General features: G+C 41.0%; 2 protein-coding genes across 2 annotated transcripts in view; both read left to right on the top strand.

Annotated features, from left to right (window-relative positions):
- Positions 1-3,842, top strand: part of sptbn5 (spectrin, beta, non-erythrocytic 5) — a 60,897-nt gene extending 57,055 nt beyond the window's left edge. The window contains exons 77-78 of the mRNA XM_076166025.1: positions 864-1,045; positions 1,674-3,842. Of these exons, the coding sequence (XP_076022140.1) occupies positions 864-1,045; positions 1,674-1,825 (334 nt within the window). The 3' untranslated portion in view covers positions 1,826-3,842. The remainder of the gene's footprint in view (positions 1-863; positions 1,046-1,673) is intronic.
- A 6,578-nt stretch (positions 3,843-10,420) lies between these two features.
- On the top strand, positions 10,421-11,752 carry foxg1a (forkhead box G1a). The gene has a single exon (XM_076166062.1). It carries the CDS (start codon positions 10,421-10,423, stop codon positions 11,750-11,752), a length of 1,332 nt encoding a protein of 443 aa, XP_076022177.1.
- The last annotated feature ends 691 nt before the right edge of the window (positions 11,753-12,443 follow it).

The following is a 12,443-nucleotide window of genomic DNA, read 5'->3' as shown; positions in this document are numbered from 1 at the left end:
ATTTTGTTGTTTATAGATTAGTAATGCTCTGGTCATCTTATCATGTATCAATGTCACTTCCCACAGGTTTTGTGTGTGGGCTTTTTGTTAGGGGGAGCATACAGACACACTTCTATGAGAGAATTGAGGAATCTTACACATATATACTAACATGATACACATTATAGTATTACTATTATTATTATGTAATTGGAGAATCAAATGAAATGATTATCCAGAATAAGTCCATAGAATGGAAACAACTGCATTTTCTCCATCCACTGGTCTGTCAGTCTGTTTCTCTCTCCTCAGATAAGAATGATCACATTTTCTATTTGTGGATATATATTTCTTCTCACAATAGGACCATAGTTGCACTTTTGTGTTGGTTTGTTCACATTTTAATTTGATCACCATGTCTATCAATGACAGTGCCGATGCTTTTCCCATCAGCCAGGATTTGGGAAGAGCAAAAGCAGGTGCTTGTTCTCCAGATGATCCTGGCAATCCCAGAGGCAAAACATGTCACCATGTTTGACTGCCCTCTACAGGGCAATAGTAGGAGTAACAGTAACATAAGCATTAAAGTAAACAATGACCACATTCCAAATAGACTATTTTAAGACATTTTGTCTTCTCGGTTGGGAAACGAGTGGAATTCACATTATTGTGTCTCTGTTCTATTTAGCTCTGTGGGCAAGTCACTATACATAACATAACCCTGGAACTGTCACACCTGTGCCTGCAATAACAAGTCAAGATCTCTCTGGATGAAAAGAGGGCTGACACCCCCTGCACTTCTGGTTTATATCAGAATAGAAATAAGAAACACATATACAAACAGTGTTTTTGCTTTACTCATGTTGTTGGTATGTTGTGTGTAGGAGAGCTTCATCAGTGAAGAAGCTTGAAGAAGCTCCAGAAGATTTGACCCCACCTAAACCCTTGGACAGGACGATTGGCTTTGAGAGACAGACCTCAACAGAGGGCCAACCTCCTCCTAAACCCCCACACACTTACTACAACAGACACCGCTACCCTAAGGTTGGGGAGGATGGGTACACTGGTGAGACGCCACAAGACACACCTACGAAACAAACAAATAAAACAGAGCTTTACATCAAATATTAATGGAAATTACACTTAAGATTGTATATCATCCTACAAGACTATACCTCAATATTAAAAACTACATCGTCAAAGAAAAGACTGTCAACTATATCTATATCACCTTGAGACCATGGGCTGATTCACAGTGGCACACTCACTGAATATGCACCACCATAATTGAAGCTCATTCATAAACCACCTCTGACATGTATTAGTGCACCTGTGTAACATCACTACTACTTTTGTAAGGGATGTACCACGTCACTTACAGATCATGACCATGATGCTAATGAGCTGTACTCTTTATCTCCTCTAATGTTTGCATGATGGTGTGTTGTATGAGTAGCTTCCTGCATGTGAATTAGCAAATACGGCAGTAATGTAAAGAGCGGTAACATTTAAGAATGAGGGAACATGTTTGGGCGCCACAATTTCCCTTAACAACATGATCAATCTGGTACTGTGCTTTATGAATGAGCCCCATATCTCAGCATACTAGACTATATCATAAGGCTTCATGATGTGGCTTTTAATCCACACTTCAGGGAACATGTCCCTATTTATTATTATATATTTCTTTACAGACACGCAAGGCCAGGACTATCCTTCAGCATCATCACCTCCTCCACCCCAAAACACCCAAGATCTTCCCACTGAATCGCTGTCACCAAGAGATGACGCCACGAGCAAAGACAAGGCAAAAAGTCGTGTTTTCAGGTTTTTCAACAAAAGGTAGAATTTGATTAGCTATCAGGTCATTCTATTTTGGAAGCCAAATGGAGCATCTGACACATCTGCTCTAAGCTATTAAGTTGTAAATACTGAGTTTCGAACATAACATAGGCTTATTGGTGGAGGCTTTAACATCGGGTAATTCAAATTAGACGAGGCTCCCGCAGTTGAAACGCAGTGTAAAGTGTAAAAATTCACATGGAGCTAGGATTACCTAGAGACCTAACATGAGTTAGGAATTACTCCTAACATCTGGATTTGGTCACCATTCAGAAGAGATAAACAAATTCTGTAAATCACTCAGATATACAGACAAAATCCCACCCAGATATGAATCCAAACTCTCATTCAGCAAAAAGGAACGCTGGATTACCTACGGCAGACTCCACAGTTGTCGACTGGGGAAGAATTAAAAAAATTATAAGCCTCTCCCAAATTTATTTCGATGTAATTTTGCACAGGACTAATATTATCGGATGATCTTAGTGCTGGGACATATCACTTAAATATGACAGATATGGCTGATTGACATGGGCATAAGGCCACAGACATCGTCCACATTTACTACAAATCATATGAGGCCCCAGGAACAACCTGTCCATTATGGAGAGAGCATAAGAAGGCCCTTGTGAAGTACAAGAGCTTCCAACTAGCGGGGTAACAACAAGGGAGTTGTGTATATTGAGAAAGTATCATCTATTTGATCCAAAACATGCCTATATATATAAATCCCATGTAGCCCAGATCTGATTTCACAACATGAGGGACCCCTGGCCAACATTTACAAAACACACTTACTGTTGGATGTTAATCGTGTTTATATCACTTCACACTTAGCTAAAACTGTTTGAAGTAATGTTGAGGAAAATTTAATTTCCTTCACTGAAAAGTGACACTTATTCATGCAAGATGATTGATTAATTTGTCTCATTGCAGGGATGAAAGGCAAAAACATTTTTTTCAGAGATGATGCTTCATACTTTTGTATTGTGCAAAGGGGAATTTTGTCAAATGATTTGTTATTCAAAGAGTTTTGGAAATTGACTCCATCTATTGAAGTGTATTAATGAGCAACAAATCCAAACATCTTCAGATTCATCTTCAGCTTTCAGTCTATGAAATCAAAAACCAATCAGATAGAAATCAGGAGTTCTTACTTTTATTCATAATCCAAATTGTAATCAAATTTGCTGTATGATGGTCGTCACTATTACATGAAATATCACACTGAACCTGTATAGGCCACAACTTTATGTTTATCAATCATTTTCTGAAATGAATCAATCACGGGCATGAATCTGCTACTGATAAATTGATGTACAAAGGCTGGTTAAGTCGTAAGTCATATAGGATTTCTAATTTCAAATTATGGTTCATCCCAAACATTGGGCAAAAGTCTAAGTAGTACTATCAGTTGTAATATTAACAAGTCAAGGTAGAACCTTTGACGTGGAAACAAAAGAGACATTTTTATTTCTTCAACTCTGCTCTTGTGTCATCTTCTGAAACAGACGTGATGATTGATAGATGTCTTGTGAACACTGATGTTGCTATTGAAGTTTGCCAGGCTAGAGTTAGCTGGCAGCGCCCAACTACAATCAGAAATTTTACGTCTAACATTTTTAAAATTAATTGGCAAGTAAAAGTAGAAGCTGTCATCATAGAACGCTCTAAATCAGAGGGTTCAATCAATCATGGTTAGTAGCCAGCCAGTGCATAACCACTGCATGTGGGGCTCGTTTCTCATTCTTGTCCGACCCACAGATCCTCATGTCCCTCCAGCTACAGTCACTCCAATCAGGAAGTGCATTCCACTCAAACGACAGAGCTGCTCACTCCAGGGCTTACTACTTATCAATCAAAGCTCAGGATGTGAATGAATTCCTTGGACCACAGTGTGTTAGAATATTAGAAGTTTTGTTGATTTACGACGTCATTCATGTTAGACATTTAAAATTGAGCAGCACAACAGAAATACGTTTTAGATGCAGAATAACAAAGATGAACACAACCTGATTTGAGCTGCACTTTATATTTAATAAACTGTATTGACATCTTGCCGTCTTCCCTCTTCATTTCTTTTCTTCTGTGTTTGTTTGTTTGTGTTTTAGCTGGATAACTCAATATGTCATCCACTGATTTCAGTTAGAACACGGAGAGAGGTGGGACAGAAAACAATTGATGAGGTTATGAACCAAATCTGGATCATAGCGTTGCTAACATGCCTTTGGTCTGCTAACATGCTGTTAGATCATTTCTCTCCTTTTAGAACTGTGAATATCATTATGATTAGGAAGATCTGTTTTTAGTTATTCAAACCTTTACATACAATATCATATACATAATAAAGGCCTGAAATCTGCATAAAATATAAAACTGTAAATATTCAAGCAGTAAAAACAAAGATTTGTTCAAATAAAAATGTGTATTAAAATTGTATTGAATATTAGTGTTATTCATTTCATACAACATGCTTTTAAATGTATTGATATTTTACTGTAAATAAATCAAAGGTAAATTTCATAAATATTGGTGAGCACTGTAGACTAGCAGATGAGCTTCTAGGTGCAGGTATGAACCAGAAGATGTCGCTGTGAGCCTGCCGGCCTCCAGCAGGCTGCCTGGGTCAAAAGGCCATCAGCAGCGCTTGACATCGATTGAACCATTAACCCCACAGCGCCACCACAGGGAAGGATTTTATACTGCAGAGAGTGAGAAAAGGATTTTGGTTGACTTGTTTGTTTTTCTAAACGGCACTGCTTTAGAACATTGAACCATAACATTAAAACACAAACTCCGTATTCTATTTTATATTCGTTCCTTGTAGTTTTCATTTTTTTGTCATTAAGCCCCGAGAATTAAAGCAATGGGATTTATGTTGATCATTGTTGTGAACAAAACAACAAACAAAAAAAGAACCAAATCTCTCTCGCCCACCCCCCACCCCCGACACCCCCTCTCTCCCTGTTGTATTAGTCTGTCCCTGCAGGGCTCCGTCTAATTCCTACTTCAACATTCAGCTCACAAAATCACAAAAACCAACAGAGAGAAAAGAGACCAGTCAGCATGAAACAAAGAAAGAACCTGCCTGTCTGCGTGTCCGCGTGTCCGTGTGTGTGTGTGTGTGTGTGTGTGTGTGTGCGTGCGTGCGTGCGTGCGTCTATCTGTCTGACTCTCTACCTGTCTGTCTGTAACTGCTTCATTCATCCACACGTCAATAAACTCAACACAAATACATGAACGTGTGCTTTTATTTTGAAAATATCCTTACGCGCAGATCTATTTTTCCTTATTTCTCCCGTTCAGCCTCACCGGAGAGTTTATTTATATGGAGGAGATATTTCTTGTTTTACAGATTTGATCCCTGCTAAGAGAGAAACAACATCTGGATCATTTTTTATTACAGGACTAATTGAAACCAAATGACATTTTTATAACAATTAATGTAGAAATACATATTTGAAAATGATTTGTAAAAAGTCACAGTTTGTTTTGCTTTTTTTACTTGTTTTTCTCACAATGACATGAATACATGAAGTCCTATAAAACATGTATAAATGATTTTTTTCGTCTACATCTAATGCGATTATTTTTTGTAAAATTTGTGATTGATTTATTGATCTCAATATAGATTTTAGGAACAAAATGAATACAAAATTATCAACAAATGGATTTAATATCAACATCCATAGTTCCTATAGTTCATATTCTAAATGACGTCTCTGCATCCACAGCAGACTGACGCCATTTAGAACATTACTGAAGTGACTTTAGTCGTGACAGAAATAAATATAAGAATATGATTCAGAATTGATATTTAACTCATTAATATTTACACACGATAAACCCCACAGGGATATGATTACATGCTGCGCGCTCCAGTGTGTGTTACACGCCGATTTAACTTTAAAATCCTCTGCCACTTCAAATAAAGAAAGAAATTAAGCTTTAAAGCATTTCAATTATTTTATCATTTATGTATATTCAAATCTGCTTCCTGTAATTATCATTTTCATCAGATGAATGTTTACCTGTCAGTTATATTTTGCATCTCGTAAAATAAACGGAGTTGTATTTACTTTGTAAATGTTAAAGCACAGATCGTGAGATTAGTTAAACATTAGAGTTTGTTGTTCATTTGTTTATAAACATCATTGGTCCTGTTTTTGTATCTATATAAACAAGCCCGTGTTTCCTCTTTCTGCCGCTGGAAGGCGCCATCTACTCATAATTGTTCTAATCCTTCCGTGCAGCAGCCTGCAGGTCACACAGAGACACGGGGGGACCACAGAGGCTCTGTGAGGGCACACGAGTCACCTGAAGAACCACTGGAATCTGCATAACTGTTTGGAGCATATTGAACATTGTATTGATAGTCTCCATCTGTAGTATCCAGAGCCCTCTTCATTCCCCTGAAGGAGCCCCTTAAAACCTCTGGTATACCCAGAGAGTTCACCTCCTCATACTCTGCAGAACCTCCGTGAGAACCAACAGAGCCTTTGTGGAACCCCTGGAAAAGAACTCAGCGGGCTCCAGAACCCACATTGTGAACCCACAAATAACCATAAGCCAACAAGCCCTCTGGAGCCCATGGAGCCCTGCAGGTAGCCCTGGAACCTGAGAGCCACAAAGGAAGCCACAAAGGAAGCCTGGAACCTGCTAAGAGTCTCTGTCTGACTGAGCTCTCAAAAGAAAACAAATACAAACACATAGTCCCCCTTTCTCTCCTTTTTCTTCAACCTCTGTTTTCTTCATCTTCCTATCTTTTCCTCCACCTCATCATTCTGGACATGATTGGCTTTATTGATAGATATTGATAATCAGTGAGTGGTTGTGTTTGACTGACTGACAGAACAGTTTAGTTCTCAAAGTAATAAGGCTGGTTAACACATTCGTGATTTTAGGAGAATAAGCTGGAGGAGTTCATCACACCTCAACATCTCATCCACTCAACTTTACCTGATGATGGAAACAGGAATGAAACCCTCAATGACCCCTAAAGACCCAGGACCCTCTAAAGAAACCATTCTAACCCTCTCTCTCTCTCTCGGCTCTGAAATTCCTCCTCACATGCTCCAGCTTCTATATAAACAACAACCACAACAACAACAGCAACAACAACAACACTAAACAACTTGCTGAAACTGATGTGACGTCAACAGGCGTCATCAGTTGAAGACAAAAGCATCAATCACACGGTCAATCAATTGGAGAAACAATTGTTCGTATATGTTTTGAAATTAAATGGTATTATTGTTGTTGCTGTTGTATCACAGCACAACATTAACCATCAGCATCTCTTTAATCTATGACACATGTAGATTTGAGTGACCTGCGAACCTAAATCTATAAAAGCAATTTGAATATTTAAAAAAAAAACGATATAGAGAAGATTGGAATGAGGAGTGGAAACGGGCTGAATGGACTTGATTAAGATATGATTTTAAGGGGAAATTGATTTTTCACTGAAGCGGAATCTCCCTCATCACGAATCTCCAATGTCCAATATGAGAGCTAAACACCTACATCTTCATCTTCATCAAAACGCGCAAACACACCGTGGTTTGGTCTTGCAAACCCCGCAGGGTTCACAGGTTTTGTGTAAAAATCATTCCATTGTCGCAAATTGAAAATGTTCAATATCTAGAGAAGATTTGGTAACTCCCAAAAAATAACAAATTCTAAACTCACCTGTAGAGGAGATGAGGCCAGTGCGGTGGTCGCTGCCGTGCGGGAGGCGGTGTGCGCGTCTGTGTACTCAGAGATGCGGGTGTGCGGTGAGTGTGCGGTGTGTGCAGAGCTGAGGAGACATGCAGGAATCACGCTTCTGTACTGATCACTGAACGTCTTATTTCGATTTGAATTTTCCAGAGCATCCATTTCTCAATGCAGCGGGATTTCAGTGGATTCAGGAGTTTTCCAGAAAGTGTCTTAAATGCGCCGGAAAGAGGAAACAATTTGTTAAGCTTGTAAAAATTTGAATCAAATCAAAAAGAGGAAAATAATTAAACAAATTTCCTGATGATAAAACGTGACCGGCGGCGTTCCGTGGATTCAGACGCTGTGTTTCGGTCTTAATGATTGCAGATCTCAAAATCATTCTGAAACTAAATGATTCCCGGTGGGAAAATATCGCGGATGTTTCTTTCACACCTGCTGAGCTGAAATGTTTCCTCCACTTCCTCCAATTGTAAAACAGGATCAAACAAAGTCAATGTGGTGTTTGATTATATTTGTACAGCGCTGCTCTACTCTCACTTATGGATTTTGTCTTATGTTATTTTATTTTCGTTTCATTTATTTTTCCTTATATGATAATAAAATGTATTTTCTTTTGCTGTAAGATTTTATGTGCAGCTGGATCACAGTTTGTCTGCTTTTTGTGATTCTAGAAAATACAGCAAGGGATCATTTTAATATTAAACGTTTTACGAAAAAATATAGAAAGTAGTATTGGCTTCTTGATGATTCCTAAAATAACTTCACAAAGTAAGAGTTTCGAAAAATCTTGGAAAATTTGAAAAGCTTAACAATGAATTTTAAAATATCTAGAAAATGGGTTTTAAAGATTTTTTCCAAAATACGTCATCCAGAAAGGAATTTCTGGAATTTCTCTAAGTATCATTTAAGTCTGGTGTGAATACTTGGAATACCCGGAAGCCTAAAGGATGAAACGTTCCAGAAAATTGTCACATAAACAAAACATTTTTTTCTAGAGGGAATAGTTTTCCGGTGAGAAAGCGTCCCCTTTCCCCAAATATACTGTAAAATCTAGAACCCACAGAATTCAAGTCAGAAAAATATGTCCACATACTTTGCTTTGTGATGCATTTTTGAGAAAAGCTCAATGTTTTGTTTATTCAGATGCTTATTTTTCGCTAGCTTTTATTAACATCTTTGTGTATTTGTTTCACTTTGATACAAACTTAAAGTAATATACTGATAAATATGTGGATTTTTGTTGGTGGAAACCTGAAACCTGAGCACCGTGTTATTTGCAGTGATATTTCCAGTATTATGAAAAGATATAATAAAATAGAAGTAGTAAAAATAACGTTTTTTAAAATGTATTTATGTCAAAATAGTAGTAGTAATAGTAACACAGAGTTATAACAGTAGTTATAAATTTAAACAATTGTAATTTACATCAATACTACAGAGCAGCAGCACTGGTTTAGTATGAAGTATTTCAATATTAATAGTAGTGGTCGTAGTAACACTTGCTGATACTAACAGTGCCAGAGAAGAACAGCAATAGTAGCGCCATTGTTATACTAATAGTAGTAGCTATTAGTAAAGCTAATAGTGATGATTTTGCCAGATAGATACAACTAGGACTTTAATCATTGTATTTGTGATGTGTTTAGTAAAGTGAAGTAACTTCTTCGCCTGTGGTTTGATGATCTATCAGTAAACCCTCTGTAAACCCTGTGACCCTCTATTCCCTGCGCGCTTTCACTTCGTGTTTGGGACAAAATGATGCAAAAATGAGGAATCACACACGCGGCGTGTTTCCGGGCCGCCGCAGCTTTGACGCAGACTTTACGCACGGAGGAGCCGCTGTGTGTTTAGCTTTGACCCCCGCGTGACACTCGATCACCTCCGCTTCCTCTCCTGGTGTCCGCGCGCGCCGTGTCTTCCGCTCCTGTGTTTAGCTTCCCCTTCATGTCGGGACGGAAACATGTCGGAGCGGCGCAGGGCTTCTTTCTCCTGAGCACCGTGTGTTTCTGTGGCTCCAGGCTGAGTTTAGGTGAAGTGTTGATGGGGGTGAATGTGTTCTCGCTACTGAAAGACGTGTCTGCGCGGGGCGAGGAGAGCATTCTCACTTTCTCTACAAAAGCAAAGAATTAAAATGCTCACGAGCTAACGGGAAACGCACAAATACGTTTGAAAATATATTTTAATTTTCAACATGAATTTCATTGAATCGGATGATGGGGGAAAAGAAAAGAAATCTCGCTAACCGAGCCACTAGTTGCAAAATAAATATGGACAAATCCAACAAAACTTTCAACCCAAGTGATTTATGTTTGAATTATAAGAGAAATCTAACCTCTGTTGTTGTGTTTTAAAACTTATTTATGATTAAAATACATTTTTAAGACTCGACGAGGCGTCACATGTTTCTTGTGGCGTTCACTTCTTGCAGTGTGCTGTGCTTCGCATTAGCTTGTGTGTGTGTGTGTGTGTGTGTGTGTGTGTGTGTGTGTGTGTGTGTGTGATTCCCTTCGTGTCATGATTGGCTGAACGCACAGAGGACGCCTTAATATTTAATACTAATGTTCCCCTGGTTGGCTGAGGACTGGAAAGGTTCAACCAATGTTTTTGAGTTGCTTTAGTGACTGTGGCTCACTAATTAATTGCAGCTATCCGTCTCCTATCGATGTGTGTGTACGTGTGTGTGTGTTTCCTTTTTTCTCCCTAAACCGAACATGAAATAGTTTGTTGGGCTATACTTTCTTTCTTCCTATCTATCCCCCCTTCCTTCCTTCCTTCCCTCCTTCCCGTCCCGGTTCGCAGGCAAAGGCAGGACAGATCGAAACCCAGCTGTGTGTTCTCCGCTTTCCTTCGCTGTCATTTCCCCCCTCATTGCCCGGTGATGTTGGATATGGGAGAGCGCAAAGAGGCGAAAATGATTCCTAAATCGTCGTTCAGCATAAACAGTTTGGTGCCTGAGGCAGTGCAAAGCGACAACAACAACCACCAGAACCAGCACCACCATCAGAACCACCACCACCACCACCAACACCACCGGCCCGCTGGTGCCGAGGAGACCGAGCAAAAGTCTCAGCTGACGGCCGCGCAGCAGGACAGCAAACCGGAGTCTAAAAGTAGTGATTCCTCCAGCCAGGAGAGCTGCCCGGAGGAGAAGGACAAACAAGAGGAGAAAAAGGAGGGGAAAGATGGGGACGCGAGCTCCGGGGGGAAAGACGGAGAGAAAAAAAGCGGCAAGTATGAAAAACCTCCTTTTAGTTATAACGCTTTGATTATGATGGCTATCAGGCAGAGCCCGGAGAAGCGGCTCACCCTCAACGGCATTTACGAGTTTATCATGAAAAACTTCCCGTACTACCGGGAGAACAAGCAGGGCTGGCAGAACTCCATCCGCCACAACCTCAGCCTCAACAAATGCTTTGTCAAGGTGCCGCGGCACTACGACGACCCTGGGAAGGGGAACTACTGGATGCTGGACCCCAGCAGCGATGACGTCTTCATCGGCGGAACCACCGGGAAGCTGCGCCGGCGGTCCACCACGTCCCGGGCCAAGCTGGCCTTCAAGAGGGGCGCGAGGCTGACCTCCGGGCTGACCTTCATGGACCGGGCCGGCTCCCTGTACTGGCCCATGTCCCCCTTCCTCTCCCTGCATCACCCGCGTGCCACGAGCGCTCTAGGCTACAACGGAACCTCTTCGGGCTACCCGAGCCACCCTATGTCCTACAGCACCATGCTCACACAAAACATGAGCAACAGTCACTCGTCGTTCCCGTCCTCCAACGGGCTGAGCATGGACCGTCTGGTCGGCGGGGATCTCCCCTACGCGACACACCACCTAACGGCTGCGGCGCTGGCTGCCTCGGCGGTGCCCTGCGGCCTGTCCGTGCCTTGCTCCGGGGCCACGTACTCCCTCAACCCGTGCTCGGTCAACCTGCTCGCCGGGCAGACGAGTTACTTTTTCCCCCACGTCCCGCACCCGTCCACCATGGCCGCTCAGAGCGGCGTGGGAGGAGGCAGCGGCGCCGCCTTGCAAGCCGCGCGGATTTCGGCCTCCAACTCCCCGCAGGCTCCGTCCTCCTCCGCGCTGTCCTGTGACTCTCTGAGGCCGGCGCTGACCAGCTCTCTGCCGGCCTTCTCCTCGGGACTGTCCGGGGGTTTGTCTGACTATTTCACACATCAAAACCAGGGGTCGACCTCCAACCCGCTTATACACTAACCTCACACTCAAATCTCCCTCACCCCTTCACCTCACCCCATCTACCCTCCATTGCCCCTCTGAAGGCGTGAAAACCCTCCACAGACTGGAACTGTAAGTTGAACATTTTCAATGAACATTTGCATTGTAAAAAATATTATTATAAACTACCTGCTGTACAAAAAGAGGAGAGACTAAACTGCAAAACAAAAAGAGCAGCACACACAGAAAGCCGCCCTGAAGTTTCCAGGTATTTTTTATTATTATTATTATTATTATTATTAATATTATTATTATTATGATGATGGCTTCTTCTGCTTCTTCTCCATCTTTCTCCAGCAGTTTTGGTTTGTGTGTATATACTGTCTGTTATCTAAGTGTCGGGCGGTGTCTTTGTATCTGTCAGTCAGCGATGTGCAATGTGATGTGAGAACAAACAGAGAGAGTGATGAAGAATGTAGGCTGATTGTTGTTGTTGTTGTTGTTGCTGTTGTTGTTGTTGCTGTTGTTGCTGGAGGAGGCATTACCTTTTGTAGAATGTGTATTTAAATAGTTTTTTTCTAATTTGAAGATTTAAAAAGGTACAAATCATATTTCTAATAGCCGGTTTGCCCGCATGTCTGCAGTATTATCAGGTATCATGCGGGTTAGAAAACAAGCGGCGGGGAGGATTTTATTTTACAAAAGTTGAACACTATTTTTTTTAAATTTT

This window comes from Genypterus blacodes, unplaced genomic scaffold (genome assembly GCF_046128005.1).
Source record: "Genypterus blacodes isolate CSIRO-AG114 ecotype Tasmania unplaced genomic scaffold, CSIRO-AGI_Gbla_v1 ptg000154l_1, whole genome shotgun sequence".
Classification (NCBI taxonomy): domain Eukaryota; kingdom Metazoa; phylum Chordata; class Actinopteri; order Ophidiiformes; family Ophidiidae; genus Genypterus; species Genypterus blacodes.
This window is presented reverse-complemented; position numbering and strand designations above follow the sequence as displayed.

What these genes read in the sequence shown, in the direction of transcription:
- foxg1a (XM_076166062.1), top strand. Translation starts at nt 10,421, where the DNA reads ATGTTGGATATGGGAGAGCGCAAAGAGGCGAAAATGATTCCTAAATCG.